Genomic DNA, 27,844 nt, shown 5'->3' on the forward strand with positions numbered 1-27,844 from the left:
GTCTTATATAGCCCTGGCCGATCTCCTCCTGTGCGCTGATTGGTCAGAACTCTCTTCCAAACGTTGCTGATTGGGTAGCCGTTATCCCTGTTAATATTTAGTCTTTTGTAAATTTCAATTGCTTCCCTGATTTTCCTTGGGTAGTAGCGACTCTCTTTTGCTACTATCTTCACTTTTTCGAATTCAATGTTATGGCCGGCCTCACTCCAAACATGCTCTGCAACGGCTGAAAAGTGCAGTTGTTTTTTATTGGTAGCTCTCACATGCTCCTTCATCCTTGTCGCATTTTCTCGGCATGTTTCGCCAACATATGATTTTCCGCAGGAGCATGGCACTGTGTACACGCCTTCGCATAGTGCCTGCGGGATACGATCTTTTGGTCCAGGTACAATGTTTTGTATCTTGTATAAATTCCAATTTACGAATGGCTTTTAAAGCATACTTCACCAAAGTGATTACCTCACGAGTAATGGTGACTAATAAGCATATTACGAACTCGAAACTCGATAGCTGAGCAATATTAGCGATGAAACTCCTTCTGGAGAGGTAGGTACCCATTATCCTCAAAATTCATCAACACAAAGTTTTCAAGATTTGCTTCTAATTCCCAAGTACTGCACCATTCATTTACGGTACAGAAGTCCTTTTATAATCCAAATCTATGAAAATGCCATCAATGTATATAAATATTCCAAAATTAATCTAATTCTACGCATACATGCTCGAGTCATCGACGGATCAATGGAAGTCTAGGTATTTTTGCAGCTCTGATTCATAGTATTCCGCCTCCTAGACAGATCTTCCGGGAATTATGAAACTGTTTTTCATGAGCAAAGTTAATAAATATTGCAGTCGTTGGAATTTGATACAAGCAAGCATCTTGTTGAAATAATTTCAGCATCTTTTATGAAAAATACTAAGATTATTATCACATAGCCCTATAGCATCTTATTTCATTGAAAATTCAATGAGCCGAAAATGAGTATGTGTTGAAGTTCTGGATGAATGTGCCGAAAGATATTAGTAATCATATTCCTATACCTGCCATTGGCACTCATCCAGTTTGGAGATTAAACATTTTGTGTTATGGTTTAACCTTTTTTTCCCCTCTCTCCTGGAATTTACTATAAAGGATACCGTAGTCGGTCACAAGAACTTGGTGTTGCCATTAGAGCTAATGAATGAATTTTAAAAATTCCAAAAACGAACACTTTAACACTAGGAGCACTTTCACGAAAGACGTTTCATGAACGCTTTATCTTATGTGCATGGGCTGGGGTTACTTGTTTTTGCGCATTATGATCTTACTACACTGTAGTGGCTAGGTAGTAGAGGCAAAAAATCACGTTTTAATGGACAAAAGCGTAATAGGAATGATGTGAAAAAATGTTTATATGTCTAGTGCAGGAGATGGAATTTCAAAACATCTAAAAAGGGGTAATTCAAACGAGGGCTACGTCTAAAGAAAATATCCAATGTCCACGGAAAAGAATCAAAAACTTAAACTAAAGAGAGGAGCAGTCGGCCAACGTAAGAATGAGTGGCAAGCGTCTGCGTTGAAAAGATCCCTAAGCACAAAATGCACCCAGTAATGCCGCGTTCTGAAAATTATTCACTACCAATAATTAAGTTACGTGATGGGTATACTTTTGGACAAGAGTGATTCGCTTGAAGAAATAATTTTTTTCACGCTAAAAACGACAATATAGTAGAAATCCACGCGCGTGCCGCGACATTTATTCTGTACCCGAAAACAAGTTATTACGTGTGTTTATACGGAAAAAAAGTTAAGTTAGAACTATCGGATTCTGATGAAATTTATCAAACTTTTGGGTTCATATGGCACATTGAAAAATTCAGTAATAATTACCAAACCAGCTTGATAAATTCTATCAAACTGATTTGGTAATCGTTACCGAAATGGCCACAGCAGTTCGATAAAAACTATCAAAATCGAAAGGATAATAAAACCGATGTAGCGTACACATTTGAAAGATTTTCAACCCAGAAAATACTATTCTGATTGAAAATCGTAAAATAAGGAGTTTAACTTTAAGTTTCTGCATAATAAATACAAAAAACAGTGAAAAGTGATACACCTGCATGAAGCATTGAACGTGGGTCCCCCGCGTGGTGGCAACGGACTCTAACAACTAGACTAACTCGGTTGCCATAATAATCAGCCACTCAAACGGCGTAATATGTAATTATTGTGAATAATAAACCTTTCTTTTGAAATGTGAATAAGGTATGACTACAGCTTCCCTTTATAAGCTTAAGAGGAATATTTGATGCACACATTTGCATTACGTAGTTACTCCATACGCATATCTAGTGCAGATGCGCGAGTTTTACATCGACTATAGACTTGATAGTCGGCCGTTATGAAATAATTAACAAGGTAGGAATTCCGAGAACAGTTAGCCATATAATACACCGGGAAATAATCAAACCATATGTACCCATTGTTGCCGCCCAGAGAATTTATTTGGTGCATATACGTATGTTATTACGCGTATACACCTATGGGTGTGAATGATTCCCGTAAAGAACATAACTTTTGAAAATGTTACCAATGCCACAAACGGACAGCATAGAATTGTATTAAAAATATCTGCATGAAAAGAGAACTTGAACGATTGGAAAAAGTACAATTTTTGCGCAGGGGAATCGAACCGGAGCAAAACGAACGGTAAGGCGTAAGTGGCGGACCACCCTAACCAACGGTCCGAAGCATGCGGCTATCAACAAGACGACTTCGAAGACCTTATATTCACATTAATGGCGGTCATTGCCATATCCTCGTTATCTCAAACGATTATCTGTTTGCCAGATTATACACGGTATTTTAAAGTAAGTTATTCGTGTATACTTCTGGCAGTGAGTGATTTAGGTGAACAAATAAAGGTTAAATATAAGTTTGGGTTCCGATTAAGCACCGTATAAAATAAACATTTTTCGGTATCATTAACTGAGTAATTTGTGTACACTTGTGGTTGTCAGTGATTCGCATGTACAATCAATTTTTTTCCATTATCACGGGTTCCGAAAATGCACTCAATAGAAAAAATTTAAAAATTTCTCCATTATATGAGCATTTGAATGCAATGAAAAAAACACGTCTTAGACGGAGTGGAATCGATCCAGAGCAAAACGAACGGTATGGCCTAAGTGGCCGACCACTCTAACCAACCGTCCGAGGCACGCGGCTATCAACAACACGACTTCGAAGATCTTATATACTCATTAATCACTCTCATTGCCACATCCTCGTTATCTCCAATAATTACCAGTTTGCCAGATAGCACCAAAGCAGTAGCGGCGGTAGTCTTAAAGATATTACGCATAGTAACAAAAAATACATCCAGATTCATGCAAAGGCAAAACTTGACCACGGTAAGTACTTCCTTAGTAGGGAAGTTCTTTTCTAATCCAAATATTCCCTGACATCTCAAGGAAACAAATACATTTTTAATCCTGCAGTTTTGCAATCTACTTCCTTCATTTTTTATCGTGACCACGTCCACCCCAGTACGGCGGTAAACTTAGGATATTTTTCACTAAGTGTAGGAAATACTCTTCTCCGAATTTACTTAGTAAAATTAGTCAATTCTTTGCTCTGAGTTCCTAAAAAAATTCCCGCACTAACATGCTGGAAACATTTTACTTTTTTTTCGTAACAAATAATCATGAATCTACCCGCCATGTGCTATTTCCTATTTATTTAATCTCTTATTCCTATTTCTTAAAGATACTACATTCTAGTGTACTCCAAGTGAGGCCTCATTATAATCAGGTCGCTCTTTCACCCTTTTAGATAATAAATTATAATTCATCGAGAATTCTATTTATAAATTCCAGTTTACGAATGGCTTTCTAGTATACTTTGTTTGTTTATCCCACAAGAGAACCCAAGTAATGGTGACCAATAAGGATATTAAGAACTCGAATTCCGACAGCTTATCAATGTTACCGGTGTAACTCATTCTGGAGAGGTAGGTATCCTTTTTCCAAAAAATTCACCACCACAAACTTTTCGAGGTTAACTTCTAACTCCAAAGTAGTGCACTATTCATTTACGGTACAGAAGTCCTTTTATAATCCAAACCTATGAAAATGCCATCAATGTATATAAATATTCCAGAATTAATCTAATTCTATGCTTACATGCTCGAGTCAACGACGGATCAATGGGAGTCTAGATATTTTAAGAACCTCTGATTGAGTACACCTTATTTCATCGAATATCGCTTCATAGACAGATCTTCTCCGAATGATGACACTGTTTTTCCTGAGCAAACTAAACATATTGCTGTTATTCGAATTTGATACAAACAAACCTCTAGATGAGATAGTTCAAGCATATTTTATGTAAAACCGTACGTTTTTTCTCACTTGGCTCCTAAGGTTTTATTTCATTGAACATTAAATGAGCCTAAAAGGAGTATGTGTTGAAGTTCTTGATGAAGGTGAGGGAAGTTATTAGTAATCATAAACCTATTCCATATATTGGCACTCATCCTGGTTGGAGCATATGCAGTGAGTGTTATGATTAAACATTTTTTACACTCTCCTGTAATTTACTGTGAAGGATTCCGTAGTCGGCCACAAAAAGTTGTTGTTGCCATCATAGCATATCAATGTTAGAACGTAGGTTTCCGCGGCGATGGTTTGATCTCTGCATTTCTTCAGGGTTTTCTTCCGCGTCAGCTTGTTTGTGGACAACAGTTTCGCTGGCTATCCTGCCAGCGTCTTCAGGTCGAAGGTGTCGGCTGTTGGTTTCTGCCTCGCTTATATACTGTAGGCTGGATGGGAGCTGAATTTCAATAGAGAAGATGGATACTTCCTTCACAGCGCCTGGAAAAGAATGATCAAAGAGAGAGCCAATCAGAGAGAAGCGCCCAGTCAGATAGCCAACCACAGTTCAGCTCCCATCCAGCCTACAGTATATAAGCGAGACAGAAACCAACAGCTGACACCTTCGACCTGAAGACGCAGGCAGGATAGCCAGCGAAACGGTTGTCCACAAACAAGCTGACGCGGAAGAAAAACCTGAAGAAATGTAGAGATCATAGCATATCAATATTTAAAAAATTGAAAAACAAACACTTTAACACTCAATTGTAAAGCGTCCGATCTCAGGTCTCTGAACAAATTATGAACTCGTATTCTGAAATCGATTGCGCGCAATTCAATGACTGAAGGACAAAAGAAGACATTTCATCTGAGCCTTATCCTAGCGGCAAGGGTTTCTTGTTCGCGTCCATTATGAACTCACTGTACTGTAGTTGCTAGGTAGTAGAGGCAAAAAAAAAAAAATCAGAAAGGCCTTTTTAGGGACAAAAGCGTCATAGGAATGATGTGAAAAAAAGTTTTTATGACCAGTGCAGGAGATGAAATTTCAAAACATCTAAAAAAAAAGGGTAACTCAAACGAGGGCTACGTCTAAAGAAAATACCAGGGAGAAACAAAAACTTAAACTAAAGAGAGGAGCAGTCGGCCAACGTAAGAATGAGTGGCAAGGGTCTGCGTTGAAAATATCCCTAAACACATGATGCACCCAGTAATGCCGCGTTCTGAAAATTATTCAGTACCAATAATTAAGTTACATCATGGGTATACCTACTTTTGGATAAGAGTGATTCGCGTGAAGAAGTATTCACATGTATGGCCTTGATGTAAATAAAACATCATAGCAACATATTTGTTTATGCAAACATAAGGAAAAATTGGAAAAGAAGATAAAGGGTTTAAAACGATAAAATAGATACACGAATTAAAACTAAAATATAATAAAGATAAGGTAGGAAATTGCTCATTGTTTTTGATAATTTACATTCCTGTCTTGTTGCTGATACACGATTGCAGTCGAAAGATTTCTAAACAAAACTTCCATAAAAAAGGTAGGTAAATTTGATTTTATTTTCATTGATTGTGATGGCAATAACGTTTTATTTTTTTACGTCCTTTTTCCGTTAATACCCTTTCTAATGAGCAATGTTATCTTGTCATCTTCTACTCACCAGATGATTTTATTGCGCATGATATTGGATATTAAAGCTGTTTGGAGATTTTTGTGCGCATCCCGGCTCATTAATACTTCAAAGAGAGGTATTCCGGAAGTGGTATCATTTGCGACCATGATAAATAATCTTTGGATAAAATTCGTCATGCTAGGCACAATTCATGCTAAGGATCTCCACTTAGCGCATTTGCACTAAATATTGATATTCAGTTCCAACGTAATTCTGTTGTTTGTATCACCCTCTCTTAAGCTAACGAAGGGAAACTGCAGTCACACCTTATTTATATTTCAAGAATTTGGTTGAGTAGGTAATGTGAAAAATAATTAGTAAACGTGTTTTTAATATTCAACATGGCAATCAATAAGCCTGGCCGACAGAGTCTGTAACTACACGTGGGGGACCCGTATTCAAAATCCTTTGCAGGCACATTTCTTTTCCGCATTTTTGTATTTATTATGATGAAACCCACATTGAACTCCTAATTTTATGATTTTTAAACAGGGCAACGTTTTTCTGGGAAGCAAATCTTTCATTTGCTTACGCTACGTCGGGTTTATTATGCGTTTGATCTTATATGTTTTATCGAATCGAAGGGTGCCATGTTAGTGCCATAGTATTTATCGGACTACATTTATCAAAATAGTTTTGTCAAAGTAACATAAATGTGTAATGCTCCATTTGAATTCTAATTGCGATGAGCTCAATAAGATACCTGTATTTATAACTATTCTTTTTGCAGAGTTTACTCACTTTATGTAATGCTTTATCAATTAGAATGTAGTTAACTGTAGTTCAATGTATTTCGTAAATTTGTTATGTTGTGATATTAAGTTTAAATTGAGTGTCACAGTGTAACATACTCCAAGCCTTTTTTTGAGTTTGAATTGTATAAATCAGATACCCTGTCAAACTATAATATTTTTTTAGAAAAATGTTGCTATCCCATAAAAAAATGTTTTCACGTGGTAACCTACGTAATATGCGCTCGTTTTACTAGAAAGTGGAAATACTGCTGATATATAAACTAGGCAATTGAGAAGTAACGATCCTGAAGTAACAGAGGCAGACAAAAAGTGCAAGACCTCCCATAGTGATCATAGCAAGCCGCAGGCCTTTTTCGGGAGAGTTTTAGGGGGGAAGAGCACCCCCAGTGAGAAAAATCGAGTCATATCATATGTACCCATTGTTGCCGCTCACAACAATTTATGGAATGCATTTAATTATGTTATTTTATGTGTACACCTTTAAGTGTGAATGATTCCCGTAAAGATCTTCTTTTTTTTTAGTGTTACCAACGCCATCAAGGCACAGTATATAATTGCATTAAAAATTTCTGGATGAAAAGAGAACTTGAATGATTTGAAAAAATGCACTTTCTGCGGAGGGGAATCGAACTGGAGCAAAACGAACGGTATGGCGTAAGTGGCGGACCACTCTAACCAACCGTCCGAAGCATGCGGCTATCAATACTAAGGTTTCGAAGACATTATATTCTCATTGATGGCGCTCATTGCCACATCCTCGTTATCGCCAATGACTAGCAGTTTTTCAGATAGTTATCAGTAATCATAAACCTATTCCTACCAGTGGCACTCAACCAGTTTGGAGCATATACCGAGGGTGTTGTTATTTAACCTTTTATTCACTCTCTCCTGGAATTCACTGTGAAGTATTCTGTAGTCAGCCACAGAAAGTTAGTGTTGCCATCCGAGCATATCAATGGATTTTTGAAATTCCAAAATCGAACACTTAAACACTCAAGTGTGGAGCGCCCAATCTAAGTTTCTGAACACATGATGTACCGTAGAACGGGGTGAAAAGAAACATATGGGTGAATAGAAACGAAACTTCTTTTTTTATGTACAATCTATTTCCTACATAACTATGGGTAAATAGCGGCAACTATTATTTTTTTAGGTTGGTACACTTTTGGCTGAAAGTGAAATAATGGTTTGTTTGGTTGGCAGCACTGGTTCCTGTATGTTTGTCATATTGAATTTTACCACATAATTCTTGTTTTTTTTATCCACTTTGAACTTTCCAGGTAAGTCAGCATACGTAGTGTTCTTAAAATTAAATAGCTGTAAAAAACATAGTTTAATTATTCATGTAAAATATTCAGGCTTATTTTAAGCTTTAACTTTAACAATATTATTTCAAATATTATTCATATTTTTTAGGTTAGGTGATCAGAATTTATGGGGTGAATAGAAACAAATCATTTTTAGTGTTTTATTCACCCCGCAAGGGAAATATTTCAAAGGTGACCGGTCTGATCTCACAATTTATTTATCATAATTTAATCTAGTTAAATACGGTAATTGCCTACCTATTCAATTTGTTTACTTACCGTTATGTAACTTCTTTTGTTTATGTACTGAATTAAATGATTATATTGAGAAATAAATTTGTATTTATCCATTACAAATTAAAAATACCATATTTAAACTGTTTCCATTCACCCCCGATGCGTTTCAATAGAAAAAATATGAAATTTAAGTACTGTTTCTATTCACCCCCATTTGCGGGGTGAATAGAAACACCATGTTTTAATTTTTTTTCTTTAAAATCAAATACAATTTAAAAAATTAAATACTATAAACAAATAGGTCTAACAGAGACCTGTGTTTGGGCAAAAAATTGTTTATAAGGAACAACTAAAAATATGCAAAATTTCAAACCAAAGTTGAAAATTGTTTCTATTCACCCCGTTTTACCAGTACTCGTATTCTGAAATTCATTGCACACAATTCAATGACTGAATGAGAAAAGAAGACATTTCATGAGTGCTTTATCCTATGTGCATGGGCCAGAGGTACTTGTTCGCGCCAATATGAACTTATTATACTGCAGTTGGTAGATTGTAGAGCCAAAAAAATCAGAATTGCTTTTTTTAGAGACAGAAGTATCATAGGCATTATATGAAACAATTGCTCGTATTTTCAGCGCAGTATATGCAATGTCAAAAAACAAAAAATGAGAATAACTCCCATAAGGTCTACATCTAAAGAAAAAATCCAATATCGTTGGAAAATAATCGAACCAGGGAGAAACAAACACTTTAACTAAAGTAGGAAGCAGTCGGCCAACCTAAGCAAGAGTGGCAAGTGGCTGCGTTTAAAAAATCTCTAAACTTATAATGCACCCATTGATTACACGCACTTAAAATAATTCAGTAACATTATTTAAGTTACTTCACGGGTATACTTTTGGCTGCGAGTGATTCAAGTAAAGAAATAATTTTATTGCGCTAAGTGTGTCTAAAAAGTACAATATAGAAGAAATATACCCATTGCTACCGGGTACTGAAATTTATTCGGTACCCGCAAATAAGTTATTACGTGGGTTTATTTCTGGATGTGAGTGGTTTTGTGAATAATTATTTTTTTTATTTACGGGAGCCGAAAGAGCACCGTATAAAAAGACATTGATAGGTATCCTTAATTTAGTCATTTATGTATAGTTATGGCTGTGAGTGATGCTCGTGAGCAACTTAAATAAAATAAAATTACAAATGCCGAAAATGCACAGTAAAAAAAAACAAAAAAATTCCTGCATGAAATGATGGCTTGTATGCAATGAAAAAATGCGTCCTACTCGAAGTGGAATCGAACCGGGGCAAAACGAACGGTATAGCGTAAGTAGCGAACTACTCTGACTAACAGTCCGAAGCATGCGGCTAACACGAATGTGACTTTGAGCAGATTATATACCTACTCATTGATGTTACGCATTGCCACATTCTCGTTATCTCCAATGATTAGCAGTTTGCCAGATAGTACCGCGGCAGTAGCGAGCGGGGGTGTATCAAGGTGGTCGATACGATAAATTACGCAGAAGCATCATTGATCCATGATAAAAGAACACAAGTCGTATTTTCCACACTTTTAATTCAAAAATCAATAACCGACCATGGTTTCAACACATTGTGTCATTTACGAGGTTATACAACCAGCACTCTCTCAGTATTTATACCCAGTCCAAGAAAGGAGGTGGGGGTATATGGCATTGGCGTGAGGGGAGTGACAGGGAAAAGTTTGGGTGAAAAAATGAATGAAGGCAGTTAACATAAAACATACAAAAATTGAGGCGTAGGTGAAGGTCAGTGTTTTAACATCATAGGTATGCTTAATTTTAACAAAGGTGAATCAATACAGAATAAAACATCATTACAAAGTCCATCCGGGTTTTTGGTAATTTCGAATTTTTCCATAAAATCTCATTTGAGCCCCTTGTCATTACATTTTAAAATATCTATGCCAAAATTGCTAAAATGGTGGAGGGTTAAAAGTGTGGAAATTATCGTTTGTGTTGCTTTATCATGGATATATCGAACTTCCTCAAAATGGAGTCTGAAACTATTTTATATGCATCATTGGAATCACGCACTCAAAATGGCCACCCCAAATGTTTCTGCATTATGGTTGCATTTGATTTATTATGATAAGCTTGTAAAGATACTCGAACAACGGATATAGTAATACGTACTCGGTCATTGTGATCTGAGTTGTACCATTTGGAACAGCAGAACGATATTTATCGGAAAATGCAAAAAAAAGTATTTGGTGATCTCAGTCCCTGTCCGATCCCATAGACGGATCAAAAGACTCCTTCACAGTTAACCGAATCAAAGACCTGTCATTTATATAAACAAATATTTGTTGTTCCCATCCATTTTTTAATTATATAAATGAATAACCTGTGTAATTCTGAGCTTTAAGAAATTTCAACCGAAGTTCTAACGTCCACATTGACGGATTTAATACATTTCTATTATATTTCGGCTATTATGGAACTGAGCTGAACTCAGTTTTTAATAAGGCGAGAACTCCGAAAACACTGCAAATAGATGTAGTTGACCGCGTGGAGAGGATAGGAAGAGTGGACATAATGCCCCGATCAGATTACGATTGTCCGATGGATCGTTCTAACGATAGTTGGCAGAACTAGCTGTGTGAATACATGTCCTGACAATAGTCCAAGCAAAGATATAGATCAACTAACGAATGACCTTGCTGCTATCCAAGCGTGGTGCAATGCTTGGCAGTTAGAATTAAATTTGAAAAAATGCGTCGTAATGAATTTCTGGAAGAAAAATAACTCCCTACAACGTAACTATATAATTCGGGGTACCCAATTAGAGACTGTTGAATCTGTGAAATATCTAGGAGTTAGACTTAATAATGATCTATCGTGGAATAAACATATTCGAGAAATAACCGGTCAAGCTAATCGTAAAATGGGTTTAGTCAAAAGAATATTAGGAAAGTGCGACGAAAAAGTGAGAGAAATTAGCTACTTTTCCCTCGTTAGACTACATTTGGAATACGCTGCCAGTGTTTGGGACCCTCACGAAAAAGACTTAATAACAGAGTTAGAACGCGTGCAAAGAAAAGCTGCCAGGTATGTGAAAGGTCATTACGATAGTCTTGTTAGTGTAACTGACCTCTTAAATAAACTCGGATGTGAATCTCTGTCGGACCGTAGATTGAAAAATAGACTAAACCTTTTAGATAAATTCAAGAGTAGTGCCTTTTCTAACGAAGTTAACCATATTATACGGACGCCAACATACTACGGAGGATCAGATCATATAAATAAAATAAGAGAGATAGATTGTAGGACAGACAGATTCCGAAAGTCATTTTTTCCACGATCAATAAGAGATTATAACGGCAGCGATAGAACTCATAAATAGATTGCATGACTTGTAATGTAGCCTACTAACCTATGTAAAACTTAATGCATATTTCTTAGTTCTATTATTATTTCTAACAGCATATAGTAGTATAATTTGTTAGTATACGGGACTTTTTTTGGACGGTATGGTGTGCTTGCGGGAGTCCAATTGCATGCTGCATGCTGGTGATTGATCACCCCCTGTCAAACACCCTAGAGGTGGCTCGCAGGGTATTATGTAGATGTAGTTCATGTAGTTCCCAGAGTTGCCACTTTACTATGATTAGCGCTGGGAGAACGGAAGAGGAAGCGACAAGTCAAACAAGGAAGAATATGGGCGGAAGAAAAATTATTCGATAAATAAACGTTGAACCCAGTAATATCTTGACCATAGAGGTTAGTCTAGTGGTCTAGGAATCGACAGAATCAACATATTCGGTAGACTCATAGATTTTATCAATTCCTCAGAATTTTATAAAAATAAATCAACAGAAAGAGTCAACCTTTTTGGTAGACTACTAGATTCCATCAATTCCTCAGCATGTAATAAAAAAAAATCCACAGAAAGAGTCAACCTTATTGGTGGACTACTAGATTTCATCAATTCCTCAGCATGTAATCAAAACAATGCCACAGAAAGAGTCAACCTTTTTGGTAGACTACAAGATTTCTTCAATTATTTCTTATTAATTGCGAGAAAACTGCAATTAGGAAATGGAAGCAGTACCAATATTAACCGTACGTAGCGCTGCCGTCGAGTATACCTTGAGGTTGACTCTTTCTCCATTCTCTAAGACTCCTTGAAACCGTGCATACCTCAACAGCTTTGCTAACCGTCAATTTCACGTTCGCTTTAGGTATCAGCACTAGAGGGCAGCACAGGTTTTAACCATCGTAGTGTGAATGCAAGATAGTTCCAACGATTTCTGGAACAATCGTAATCTGAAGAAGGCATAATCGGCAGAGGAAGGGCCTGGGCACGCGATAAGATGGGTCCCGAGGGGCGACCACGTACGTCGATGTACCGTATCCGCCGCGGTCACTTTCTCTCCTTTGCAAAATCCTCTTTTGTAAAATTTGTGGCATTAGGCTAATTTGAACAGGTTCTATTTTCCGCTCATGCGTGTGCACAAGTTGGGTGGTTAAAGGGTGCGTTCTCGTGTTCATTCACGCGTTCATACATGTAGACATTGACTTGATCGTGCAAGGAACAGCTTTTCATTAGAAATAACATGGATGTCGCAATGGGTCCCAACAATGACCAGCTATATATAAACCATTAAAAGTCACTAAATAATCAGCGGATGCGTTGGACGGTTGGTTAGAGTGGTTCGCCACTTACGCCAATCCGTCCGTTTTGCCCCGGTTCGATTCCACTCCGCGTAAGAAAATTTTTTTTATCGCATTCAAGTCCTCATTTCATGAAGAAATTTCTAATCCTTTTCTATACAGTGCATATCGGCATTTGTAACATTTTTTTTTAATTTAGTTGCTCACGCGTAACACTCACAGCCATAACTACACACAAATTACTTACTTAAGGACACCTATTAATGTGTTTTTTCCATAATGTGATTTCTCGGGACACGTAAAAATAATAAAAAATAGATTTTCACGTGAATCACTCACAGGCAGAAGTATTTATGGGTACAGAATAAATTTCAGGCCGTGGCATCTATCAATTATGTGTTCTAACAACTCAATGTACGGGGAAAATTGACGATGGTCTAATTCTCTTATTGTCTCCACTGTGTCTGTATTATACGTCTAAAATGTTTGAAATAACGAATAAATAATGTATGAAAAAACGAATTTATTTTATTTATAAGTCTCTTTATTTATACGCTCAGGGTGTCGTTGCCCTCTTCATAATTTATACTGAACCTCTAATTAAAATTCTTTTCCTTAATGAAGTCTTCTCTGCCACACTGAAAACATAAAGCTTCGAGACCGATAGAAATTAAAATATTTCGCAATTTTTCCATAAGATAGTGAAAAATTCTTGGAGGTTAGTTTTCAAATGGACTCAGCGGGAGGAGACGATTTTAATTAGCGTTAAGTGTTTTGAAAGATAAGCAAATCAAAAGTTACGTTGAAGATTCTTGAATCACTAGAGTAAAATTTGTGGACGCATCAGAAACTACTTGGTTCATATTTTTTCAGCATTCAGGCACATAAAGCTCGTAAGTTCAACAGATTCAGGCTTCAATTGGTGGAAGTTAGACATATTTAAGTAAATGAAAGATCGTAGCACTTTTCCACAAGAATGTTTTTTTCCCCCACCCCGCCCCATCCTCAAAGATGTCAAATCCTCTCCTACCCCTACCTCCTACCCCCCTCCTTTCTCAAGGGTATAAAAGGGATCTTCACATGTGTTCAAGTGTCTTGTACCAGATGATGGCTCAGTGAGCCGAAACGCGTTGTACGCATTAAAAATTCTTGTGGAAAAGTGCTACGATCTTTCATTTACTTAAACATAAAGCTCGGTTACGCATCATAGAGTTATCAGAAACGAAACAAGGATATCGTTTTTGGGGAAAAATGCTATATATATAAAACGAAGAACAATATTTTCATACTTTACCACCCATTCCCATATCAATTTAGCGTTCCTTTGAATCAAGGCGGTGAATTGGTTATCGTTTTTCAACTATCAACATGACGATATTTACCAATGAATGACTCAATGAACGGTTCAGTTGAAGATTCAAAAGCTCTCCACCTTGGGTTGTTTTAGGAAAGTGTCGCTGTCCTCTTCATAATTTATATTTCACCTTGGAATATAATGCTCTTCCTTAATAAAGTCTTCCCTGTCACACTGTAAACATAGCACCAAAAGGCCGATTGAAAAAGTTTAGAGCAATTATTACATGGCATGGAGTTCATCCTTTAAGGAGACTGGAAATAGGATCAGTTTTGAAAATGGATCTCTAAGGGAAGATACAATGCTAATTAACTTGAATTGTTAGAAGGACAAATAACATTAAGGCTACATTTAAGATGTTGAATCAATGGTTTAACACTTTGTACATCGTACCACAAAAAATTGCTTTATTTTTTCTCATTTCAGGTACAGATTGCACGATTACTATGTTCTGAACATATTACTGAGAAAAGAAACAAGTATATCGTACTTGGGGAAAAAATATTTTCATACATATAAAATGAAGAACAATTTTTTCATGTTTTATGACCCTACCCCGCTTGTTACAGCCTTGGTGCAATGTAAGAAACAACTAATCAATTGGTGATAGCAAGAATATTCAATATACGCTATCGAGGAGCATACAATCTGCCAAAATAATATACAATCCGACTGTTATACTACTTGTCCTTCTAACACATTACATTAATTAACGTCAACTGCTCCCCCTAATGTACTTTTGAAAAGTACCATTTTCTTGATTACTCAAGGGCATGTGATCTATGTTATTGTAATAACTGCTCTATGGCTAATTTCTCCGGCCATGTAGACCTATCTTTTCAGTGTGATACAGAAGCTATCTTTTTGGAAGTGCATTATATTTAAAGTAAAAATGATAGTCTTAAAAGGACCACTACGTTTTTTAGGAGCGGATATGTAAAGGCATTCGTTTTTTACACGGAAATTTAAGGATAATACAAAAGAGAACAATAATTTGGTCAGGAAAAAGATCATAATTTATGATAGTTCTGTTGAGCGGCATTATTTGAAATAAGGAATTGTAAACAAAAAATCATTAAAAATGCATTGATTCTCATTAAACCACTGACGACTCTAACTTTCATATAGCATTAGATTAGTTTTGGAAATTCAATAAGGGACATAAGACTACGGCCTATAACATTCCCCTAAGGTAGAGCCGAATATTAACGTGTGTAATACATTTTTGCTCACACAGACAACTTGAAAAACTCAAATACCTTCCCTACTTTTCGGACTGGACAGAGTGGAAAAACACCAACTATCACCCAAAGTCAAGAGAGTTTATTTATTTATTTCCAACTTCCATGTAAACAGCACAATAATGCCATTACAACGGAAGATTAACAAAGCACAACACAAACATCCATGCCCTGTGTAGGTACCACCTACCCAGGCGGGATTCGAACCCACGACCTTCGGTTAGGCAGGCGAGGACTTTACCCCACCGCCACCTGAGGAGAAGTTATAGCCTTTCCTACATTTATTTTACTATATGTACTCATCATCGCACTGCTTTCAATATTGACAACGGCAATTCACATACCTACTACGGCCATCAATATCGATTGCGATCATAAAAAGTAGAGATGGACGGATCCAGGATTTTTTTCGGATCCGGATTCGGATCGGATCCTTGATTTTCGGAGTCGAATCTTTCGGATCGGATATTTTCGGATCCAAATGCATTTTCAAATTCCTGCAATTGAACGAAGTAATTATTCAAGTTTATTCTGGGTACGTACAATCGAAGGAATGCTTTTTGAATTTTCATATACATTTTAATATTTTTATAGGCTTTCAAGTTGTTTTCTTAAACATCTTTACATGCTCAGGACCTAAACTGTTACTCCTGGGTTTGGAAATGAAAATAGGAAAAATCTTCGGATAAACCACTGACCAGCGGCGTAGGACAAGAATCGCATGCGAAGGCGCATTCGAAGAGAGAATCGGAACTCTTTCCACCCTTATGGGGAGTCGCATTCACTGAAGCTATTATTTAAAATTTTGGATCCAGATCCAATGTCTTCCGCGACTTTGGATCCGGTGTATCCGATGAAGGGCAATATCTGCAGATATTTGCATCCGAGGAATCCGATCTGACCATCTCTAATAAAAAGTACTTAAAAAGATACTCTTGGTTTTGGAAGAGAGTTAAAAATGAAACACCAACACGAGAGGAAAAAAACGAGAAAAAATATTCCACACCCGCCGAAGAGAATCGAACCCGGAGCACAACAAACGAAACAGCGTTAGCACCGAGACACTCTGACTACCAGACACACACAGTCACCGAGACACTCCGTGTCAATGTGTACCAAGCATGGGTGAAAATAATAATTATACACTAATTATGTCCAAAGCATATTTGTGTTTACATAGAAAAGAAACTTTCCGCAGACCATTACGAGAGTATTATTCTTCATTATCGATATTCACATATGATTGACCATGTTTAGCTATAATTACACAAAAATTAGAAAACTTTATCCGCACAAAACGGATTGCGTGGACCACGAGTCCGGCCACGAAAGATATCGTGTTGAAGATTATTTTCCTTTCATATCTAAGTCTCCTCATTGTTAACTTCAATATCCGTTTTGCAGGAATGTAGTTTAAAAAGGAATTTTGATGTTAAAGACCTGCGGATTCTCTTCAGTACTAACGTCTATTTATCTCTAACAAGAGGCGCATGCGCAAATCGTCTGCTAAGCCTCTCCACGCGCCGTATTCAAACCAGACGTTCTACAGGCGTGTCTTCCACCTATGGTGATCCTTCAAGGGAATAACTAGATATTTGTTAGGATTATGGGACTTTTAAATGAAGAAAAAAGAATATTTTCAAACAGAAATGAGGATGCTGGATAACAAAATGTTATTCTTTATTTACGAGTGAAAATAACCGCAGTCGGGCAACTGGTGACTCTTCAAATGAGCCGTTCATTGTGTCATTCACTGTCGCAAAGCATCATGTTGATAGTTGAAATTCCCCGCCGTTATTTAAAGGAAAGTTTAATGATTTGGGAATGGGTCAAAAGTCATGAAAATATTGTTCTTCGCTTTATATTTATGACACTTTTTCCCTCAAAACGATACACTTGTTTCGTTTCTCAGATCTCAATAATTTAAGAACCATATTAACCGTGCAATATGGGCCTTAATTGAGAAAAATACGAAAAAGTATTTCCTCGCCCGCCCACGATGTTGTACATTAGTGATTCACCAGTTTTCAACCTAACTAAATTTCTTGTCCTTTAATCATATCACATCAAAACCGTGTCCCAAAAAACCAGGGCAGGAAAAGCAATTCCAAAGCTCTCAAAAAGGATAACTTAACGACGGCCACATCTAAAGAAAATATCCAATTTCCGCGGGGAGGAATTGAACTGGGGAAAAACAAAGACTGTAACAAAGCTGCAAAGACCTCAGACAACGTACGTAAGAGAAGCAAGCGGCAGCTCTGAGGAGTACACTCTCTGAACACCCATATTGCACCCATAAATGCCACGTAATGAAATTAATTCGGTATATTTAAGTAAGTCACTTACATATAATTCTGGTTGTGAGTGAATCGCGCGGACAACTAAATTTTTAATAACGTCGCGGGTGCCGATAAAGCACGGCGTGAAAATGCATTAAAAATATCTAAAATAAATAAGTGATTGAATTGATCGAAAAAATGCATCATCGGCGGAGATGAATCGACCCGGGGGGGAAAAACGCTTTATGACCAATGTGTGGAGCAATCGGTCACCCTACGTAAGAGTATCAAGCGTCGCGTTGAGACAGTTTCCGATCACAGAATGTACCCATTAACCTATTACAACCCAATGTTGCTTTTAAGTAACATCAAACATGTACACATTTTCAGCTCTATTCAGGAAATTTTCAAATAACGTGTTCTTTTGTGATGTAAAGTTTAATGACGAAATACGTAGCTGCCAATAAAATTATGAACAAGAGGAAAATTTACATATTTTTTAAATGAGAAGTCCTGAAATTTAATTTCTCCCAGAAGCAGCTATGGGTTATAAGGGTTCATGCCGCGCACTTAAATGTATTCGGTACCCATGAGTAAGGTATTTCGTGTATATACTTCTGACTGTGGGTGATTTTACGTGAACAAATAAAGTTTAAAAAATTACGGATGCCGAAAAAGCACCATATAAAAAAACATTGTACGGTATTTTAAAGTAAGTTATTCGTGTGCAATTCTGACTGTGAATGATTAAGGTGAACAAATAAAGGTTAAAAATATGCGTATAAAATAAACATTTTTCGGTATCAGTAAGCAAGTAAATTGTGTATACTTCTGGTTGTCAGTGATTCGCGTGTACAATCAATTTTTTTTTATTGTTACGGGTGCCGAAAATGCACACAAAGGAAAATTTTTAAAAATTTCTTCACGAAATGAGGATTTGAATGCAATGAAAAAATACGTCTTACACGGAGTGGAATCGAACCGGGGCAAAACGAACGGTATGGCGTAAGTGGCGGACCACTCTAACCAACCGTCCGAGGCATGCGGCTATCTACAACACGACTTCGAAGACATTATATTCTCATTGATGGCGCTCATTGCCACATCCTCGTTATCTCCAATGATTACCAGTTTGAAATAAGGAAGAATATGGGAAAATGTCCCTTACTCAACGACATCCTATTTGAAAGGTTTTCCCCTCTCCTAAAAGTATCTCTAAACTACACTGAAGGACGTAAAAACCCTAACCTCCCACTCAACCCCACACTTACTGATAACCCACATCCACCCTAATCCTTACTAATGACCCTTTGCATATAGTCATCAACACTGTCCTCGCAGTGGTTTTCCCATCCCTCACCATAACCGCCACCCATTACTCCCCCCACCCTCCTAACACCATCTTCCCCCTCCAACCTCCCCAAGTCCCTTCCTGGTATAAATTTACCCGACTGTTGAAAAATCTTTGTACTCGTAAATGACCACTTAAGGTCGAAACATGTTGTACCGTGAAAATAAATCAGTAGAAGAAAACGAAGTCGTTTTTTCATTTGTGAACTATAACTTCCACATAGTTGAGCCTGAAACCATTGAACGTATTACCAGTTTGCCAGATAGTACCAAAGCAGTAGCGGCGGTAGTCTTAAAGATATTACGCACAGTAACAAAAAAGACGTCCAGATTCATGCAAAGGCAAAACTTGACCACGGTTAGTGCTTCCTTTAGTAATAGGGTGGTTTCCAATTATTTTATTTTTGCCTAAATCGAAAGGTTATTACTCCTGGAGTACGCATTTCACGCTTTTAGATTTTTAAATGACGATATCTATTTTTCGCGATTAAATGAAAAGTGAAAAGTTTCAAGCGCGCGAAAACGCGGCTAAGTATGAATGCTGGGAAAAGCCCGCGTGACGTCATTATGGTTCCCGGCTCTGCCGTGTGAGGTGACCTTGGGGCGAGGATATGTGCGCCGCTGCGATGCAGGCTGCTAGCAGGTAGCAGAGTACCCTGGTAGCAGGTAGCGCTTGGCTTAAATAAGGATTATTAATACCCTATCAAATGAAGAAAACTTTCCGACCATAGGCAGTTTTAATAGGTGATTATTAAGAGATGTTTCCCTGAGCCTCTCTGCTTCATGCTTGCATTAGTAATCTCAGACGATGTAAAACTCCTATCTACTCGTATAGAAACTAGGTCCTTGTGACGTCACGTGGAGTGGCATCGCATGGGCGCCAATGTGGCCTTTTTCAAATGCGGTTAAAATTGACCATTAACATTCGTCTGAACTGGGATTTCTAAAACCAAATAATTTGTATATTATGAATACACTAATGGTGGGTAACGAATCGCAATCAATGCCTTTCATTTTCTTTGATGATGAAAACTACCCTATTCATTGATGGCGCTCATTGCCACATCCTCGTTATCTCCAATGATAAGTTGTTTGTTAAGGCCTGGTTACACTGTGCATTATCACGTACGAGATAACATGCGAATGCATGAATGATTTTGGTGGACCGGAACGGAGCACGTGCGAATGCGTGGCCCAAATTATAACAGATTCCATAGAGTTTAACAGGTTCTATTTTATGCTTATGCATTCGGACAAATTGGATGGTTACACGGTGCATCTTCGTGTTCACTCATGCGTTCATACATTCAGACAGACTCGCACCTGTTAATTTATCGTGTAACCAGGCCTTTAGATAGTAACAACGAAGTAGCGAGCCGGGATGGATGGATCGAAATGTTTCCTTGTCGGAAAAAAGACAAACTTTGCGAATTTCCCAACAAGATACATGGTTACAAATGCTGCAGCTAGTAAAAAAGTAATCTGGATATATTAACTAATATACATTTTCTGATAACTGATTTTTTCACGAATAAAGTTAAGGCTTGATCGTGGGACCCTGGCTTCACGCCATGGTTCCTGAGCCGTCGCGACGGCTAGTAAAACTACCCGCTACCCAAGTTCTGACTCGGTCTAGCAAAACGAGCAAGGATTATGTTAATTTTAACCATGATTCCGGATGTTCTCTCTAAAGGCCTGTTTACACGACACATCAACACGTATGAGTTAATGTCTAAATGTATGAACGCGAGAATGAATACGAAAATGCACAGTGTAACCACCCAACTTGTGCGAATGATATAGGCAATAGAACCTGTTCTAATTTGGTTCATGCATTCGCACATGTTCCGTTCCGGTCCACAAAAACCATTCATGAAAACAGACATTAACTCGCACGTGTTAATGCAACGTGTAACCGGGGCTTTCGAGGGTTTCGACCAGGATCAGTGTGGCAGTGTTAACTACACTTTTTCCTTAGTGTACTTAAAATGTAACACACTTGAGAACCCTCTCTATGGAGTACAGAGTGATTTGACTCATGACCATCATTATTATCCTCGCATTACTTTATCGCGATGATACATGAAATCGAATTACTATGGTCTTCTTGTAAATTTTTTTCCTCATCTCATTATCCATGCACTATTAAGGTAAACTATCAATCAATGCCTTCAACCACTTTGCGTTATGGCTCATTCACTCTTAATCATACGCGAACCTGATTAAAATACTACCTTTATAATCAACTTGCAAGCCAACTTATGAAAATTTAACTCTCATTTATAAATAGTCCCATATCAAGAATGTGATATCATTATGTAAGTATTCTACCGAATAATGTAAGTTTCCATGGAGTACTTGAAAAACATCCTGGGAGCCCCTTCATCCATTAAGCCCTCCCCTCTTCAATTCACAATCAGGCCTAATCCCTTTCATTCTATCTAAAAATCCTATTCTCTTCCTTCCTCTCCGTCGGTAACCCAGCATTCTACCCTAACCTCAATTTTCAACATTCCCACTCCGGTAGTGGCGTAACTGGGAATATGTTTTGGGGCGGGATGGGGTGGCCACTCCCCTCCCCAGGCATTAGGGGGAAATATATTTTACATCCGGGAAAGTTTTTGAAAAATTACATGCCTGCAAATACATTTTACATCATTTTGGCATAAAAGATTTAACTTTAAGCAGATGAAGTTTTTAAATGGCAGAACTAGACAATAGTTAAAATTTTTTTTTACTTCTCTGAGGCTTTGGGTGGGGATCTATCCCCCCATGGGAACGCAACTGCTCTCCGGTAAATACTCGCTGCATCCTACCCCCCCGTATCTCATGTAGAATATGCCCCTTTTTCAACCCACCATTTCCATAGATTCGTCGTTCCTCCTCCTCTCCGTCCACTTCACCTTCTCCATTCTTCGCCACACCCACATCTCGAACGCCTCCAGCCTTCTCCCGTCCTCCTTACTAAGTGCCCATGTTTCCGCACCCTAAAGCTCTACACTCTATATCGGACTGTTCACTAACCTTTTCTTTAGACTATTACTTAGCGATCCTCTCATAAGCTCCTTCCTGTATAAGAACGCCTCCTTCGCTAACCAAATCCTATATGCAAGTAAAGTAAAATGAAAGGAATTAGGAATATAGAACTCATTCGCGAGCTCATCTATCGCACCCAACTTTAAATTGCAGATATTCTGCATTACAGGTCACAACATGGCAGAGCCCGCACATGCACGCATATTTCCCAGCCTTGAATTCGTTTCCATCGCTCCTGGGTGATATGCTGGCCGACGCCATCAACTGTCTGGGATTTACGTGGGTAAGTGAAACATACTTCATTTCCTATATGGGGAATTGTAATCTAATTTTTACAAAGCTGATGTGCACGTAATAATAATAATAATAATAATATTAGTAACTGGCAATAGTCCATTTTCAATACGCAAAGAGAACATTACTCAAGAATGAACGTATGTACATATATGTGGGATTGAGAGAAATTAAAGTCTACATTATAATATATTGGATACAACAGCTTGAATAATTATGCTGTTTAAAATAATATGTGTCACGGCTTACATAAACATATACTGGTGACTCTACTATGAATTTAATGCCACACAATTTACCTAAAAATTTCATGACTTCACCAATTATTTAAATCGCAATGTTATCATGGATTATCTTCCGGTTGTTTTGATAAAAAAAATTATAGAGGATAATGAGATTTTAAAGAGATCATTATTACCATCATTATTATTGTTATTGTGACATCTATTAGTATCTCTCAAAATCTGACTAATAGGCGAGTAGTAGGCATATTTTTTTGCTTGGTATCTGATATCAATAAATGGATAAAACCTTGTGTTATGTCGAGGGACTCAGCTATGTATGGTACTTGAAGAGATCTGGAGGATCAATCATGTTATTCATTAATTTGTAAGTAATATTATGTTATTAATTTTTCGACGTTTACGTTAAGGAGGATATTAATTTATTCGTTACATGAAAGGTTATTTATTAAAGTTATTCGGTTGAGGAAGGATATTCGTTCCCTCCATTACGATTAGTAGCCCAACAATACGCACGCGCTCAGCTGGCAGTAGCCGGAACACAGACGCTCACCTCCAATGCTCCATACTTCGGATATCTCCTTGTTATTTGAAAACAAAGATAATTAGTTCTTTGTCCTATGTTGACACAGCTGCTGGGCCCTAAAATACATCGAGAGAGATTTAAAATTTAAATTGAGCACACGCCCAAATTACACTAAAGGTGAACCCATACTCATGTAAACCCCGAATCCTCAAATTATAACTTCTATGAGCTAACTCCTGCAAATCCTTAAGGAGCCAGCAATACAGTTGTGCGAACCTGCCGCCCTTTCATAAAATATAATCATACAAAGTACAAAGCCTTCACATATGAGCGGGGTTGTAAAGAAATAGGTCTGAAGATGGACTCAGCCTGCTACATAGGAAGGAAAGATCATAAATTCAAAATTAAGTTAAAAAAACAGACATTTTGAAAAATCCTTCCTGCATATAGGAATAAAGGAGTGGAACGACCTACCTGAAGTTATTTTTAAGATCTTCCCTGCTAATGCGAAAATTTTTAGGAAGAAGTGCTCATCACCTATTTGTTAATTACATAGTGGTTTAAAAGGGAGAGTGTGAAATTGGGTCAATGTTCATTTGTCAGTTGTATTATATTGGAATTAATTCATTTAATGGATTGTTTGAAATTGGTTTATTGGGAAAATGTTAAATTCTTAGTAGTAATAGATTAGAATGAATGTATTATTTTTTACCATGGGTGTCTTTTCAGTTTCTAAACTTTATATTAGATTTAAACTTTGTATTAGAACTTGTTATTCATGTGTATACATATAATGCTGCCACCAGGTAATAATCTACTTGCAGCAATGTGTAATAATAATAATAATGATAATAATAAAGAAAATATCCCTTAATAACAATATTAAGCGATTGTGGAAATCAGATAAAGTACACATAATACCAATCATTATCTCTGCCTCAGGAGTAGTGCCTCATTCAATCCATCAAGGTCTTCAAACTATTGGACTGCCGAAAAACTTGTTTATTGCAATACAAAAAGCAGCAATTTTAAATACTTGTCGATTGTCAGAAAATTTTTCAACACAGAGTAAAAAGACGAGAGTTCTTGGTGATACCCGTACCTCGCCTAAAACCAGCAAAAATGCTGTGAAAATATATTAAATAATAATAATATAATAATTATAATAATAATAAAACCGAATCGTACCGTCCGGAATGAAAAAGAAAGATTAAAATTTTATTGTTGTAAATTACGTACTGATCTCCTGCGCGGGACGATGTCAATATGACGGCGCTACGGTTACTTCCTTTCCCTTTTTTTAAATAACATCTTCAAGACTTTATTAAGTTTGGAGTCCTGATTCATAAATAATTCCATCTGTTGAACACTCTTCAAGGCTTCAAGTCCTGCCTGCACTGAGCTTGAGACAGTAGTAATGGACTGGTTGGGGAAAATGATCGGCTTACCGGACGATTTCCTTCACTCGGCCAGTGGAAGTCAAGGGGGAGGCGTTATTCAGGTGAGAAGATTATTATAGCATTTGACCTTTACTTAACACATTACCTCTCGATGATCTCACATGAAGTCACTTAAAAATTAGCAGATTTCAGACGAAAGCTTATTTATCATTTAATTTCAAGCAAAGAATTTTGGCATCTCACGTGGATATCAGAGAAATATACCAAATAGATATAGTAGGGAGATTATATATGCAAATATATAGGCAAATAATTACGAAATCTGTACATTTTTAAGCGATCTCATCTGCGATCGCCGTAAGGTAATGCGTCGAGAGCAAGATTACTAACGAAACACAAAATTAACCTTTTTTTTCAACCATATGAATTTTACAGACAACTGCCAGTGAAGCAACATTTGTCGCACTTTTAGCCGGCAGAACAGAGGCCATCCGAAGATACCAGAAGCTCTGTCCTGACCTCGAAGATGCAGAAGTTAACAGTCGATTAGTTGCTTATTGTTCTGACCAGGTAATATTTTTTTACGAATTTAAGTATACCAGGATTAGCCACGGTGATAACTTTACGGGAGTCGACCGCAATGCACAAATATTGCGGAAAATCCGCAGAGAAAAAAAATCATTCGACTTTACCGGGATTCGAACCCGGATCTCTCGATTTCCGGCCGATAACTCGGCCGGAAATCATTAAAATCATCACGTAACATCCAGAATTTCTAACATCGCATCGAATGAAAGAGATTTGCGTTGATTGTAATTTAATCACATTTAAACAATCCGTTTGGCTGAAAATCCTGATCTAATATAATTCATTTTTTTCCAGGCACATTCCTCAGTAGAAAAAGCAGGTCTGATAGGACTTGTTAAAATGAGGTACATAGAAACAGATGAGAATCTAAGTTTGCGGGGAGATAAACTAAGACAGGCGATAGCCAAAGATCGAGACAACGGATTAGTTCCATTTTACGTAAGTAACAACCAGCTTATCCAAATGATTTGTAATGTTTCTGGAGAGATAAATAGCAAAAATATTCAATATTTTGCTCATTTAATCATTCATTTTTAAAGAGAAAATAAGTGATTTTCAATCACTAACATAGCCAAATTTTTCTGGAGACCAATTTATGTAAGCCTTCTGAGACTAGAGAACTTCAGTTTTCCTAACAGCCAAAAAAATTAGTTAATATGTTTTTAGAGAGATATTCAGTATACACCGGAAAATATTCAACATTCTGCCAGTTAAATAATTTCATTCTGACACAGAAAATGACTGATTCTAAATAACTAACCAGCATTCAAAATGTCTGGTTACTTTTACAAGGCTTCCAGGATTCTCCTCAGCTTTTAGTTTTCCCATTCCGCAAAATGATCAGTAAATATTTTTCTGAAAAAATAAATCCACCGACATTGAGCCGATGAAAAACCCAACTTGATGGAAAATGAAAGAAAAAATAAACTTATGAATCCAAGAGCTCCGATAAAGGGTTCTTTCATTCGTTTTAAAAAGAAAATAAGTGATATTCGATCACAGATCAAGTGTATAATAATAATATAACTATAATATAAATGTCTGGGGAACCAATTAGTGTAAGCCTTCTTTATCTAGATATCCTCAATTTTCCTAGCAGCCAAATAAAATTAGAAAAGTATGTTTCTAGAGATATAATTCATCCAAAAATATTCTATATTTCGCCAATTTAATCATTTAATTTTCCCACAGAAAATGAGTTATTCTAAATAACTGACCAGTACTCAAGTTTTACAAACCTTCCTGTCTTCTCCTAAGTTTTAAGTTTTCGCGCACAACCAAATGATTAGCAAATATTTTCGCGAAGAAATAAATCAGCCGACAATGAGTCGATGAGATCCCCACCCCTTGATGGAAGATGAAAATAACACGAATCCCACGAGCTCCGACGAAGGGATCTTTCATCAAATCGCATTTTCGCCCACCGCCACTCCATCTGGTGAGCATCTGGCGTGGGAGGGCAAAATGAAAGACACATCCTCTCGTCAAGAACGAGATTATTTTCGTGCGGGACGATAGACAAGAGGGGATGCAAACCGTCGCGTCTCGCGAGGGATGAATTTCAGAAGGAAGCGGTTAAAACGGGGAGCAGGAAGTAAGCAAGGGGTTGGGGGTGCACTTAATTGAGGGAGAGAATTTTCCGAGGCTTGGAAGAGTTTCCCAAGGGACCCAATTACTGCTTCACCACCGAACGAAGGAAAGGAAGAGAGAGAGAGAAAAATATTATCCACTGCTCGATAAATTGGAATGAGAATTCCCGCAAAGAGCCCTAATAACATTCCCTTCCCTTTACCCACAAAGCCACCCACGATTCTCATTGATACTTGCACATAGATTGACTCATTATCATGCCATATAAACGTTTTCAATCACAGGAAACACTTAAAATTACAAGGTTTAGCATATGCACGTTTGCTCAGAAATGGATTCATCGCCAAAATCCGACCCTTGAAAATATTCTATTGCGATGCGAGTGGGAAAGCAAAAGAATCATATATTATAATAATATTTATATATCCACTTATTCATAGAATACGAAGTACATATATACAATAAATAAAAGTAAAGTGGAATATACTTAGGTATCCCGTAGGTTAACCTGAATTGGGGTTTCCATCATATTTTAAAGCAGCGGCTGGCGCAGATTTATGAACTTTTAAAAAAAATATAAAAGCACAAAAACAATTTTGATATTCAAATGTATAATGTGTGCTTTGCAAGAGTGGTATAAAGAAATAAATTCAAGAATTATGAATTATAACAATGCAAATACACAATAAATCATGAATTTAAAGTTTAATAGAAAAAAATGTTTTTAGAAAAAACTTGTAAGATTAATAACTTTTTGCAATGAATAAACAAAATTGATTGTTGAATTGTCGTTTATTTATCGGCATGCAATATTTATGGTATGTGAAAGGCTTGCAAGAGTCTCCCGAGGAACGCAATGACTGCTTCTCTACTGAACGAAGGAAAGAAAGAGAGAAAAATGTGAACATTTACTCGATAAATTGGAATGAGAATTCCCGCAAAGAGTCCT

The 27,844-nt window shown here is 37.1% G+C and overlaps 1 protein-coding gene across 1 annotated transcript in view; it reads left to right on the top strand.

Moving 5' to 3' along the window:
- Window positions 1-27,844, top strand: part of LOC124165337 (histidine decarboxylase) — a 156,563-nt gene that overhangs the window by 100,009 nt on the left and 28,710 nt on the right. Inside the window, exons 4-7 of the mRNA XM_046542693.1 lie at window positions 22,425-22,538; window positions 24,696-24,818; window positions 25,153-25,287; window positions 25,600-25,743. Of these exons, the coding sequence (XP_046398649.1) occupies window positions 22,425-22,538; window positions 24,696-24,818; window positions 25,153-25,287; window positions 25,600-25,743 (516 nt within the window). The remainder of the gene's footprint in view (window positions 1-22,424; window positions 22,539-24,695; window positions 24,819-25,152; window positions 25,288-25,599; window positions 25,744-27,844) is intronic.

The sequence above is a fragment of the Ischnura elegans genome, chromosome 9 (assembly GCF_921293095.1).
Source record: "Ischnura elegans chromosome 9, ioIscEleg1.1, whole genome shotgun sequence".
Classification (NCBI taxonomy): Eukaryota; Metazoa; Arthropoda; class Insecta; order Odonata; family Coenagrionidae; genus Ischnura; species Ischnura elegans.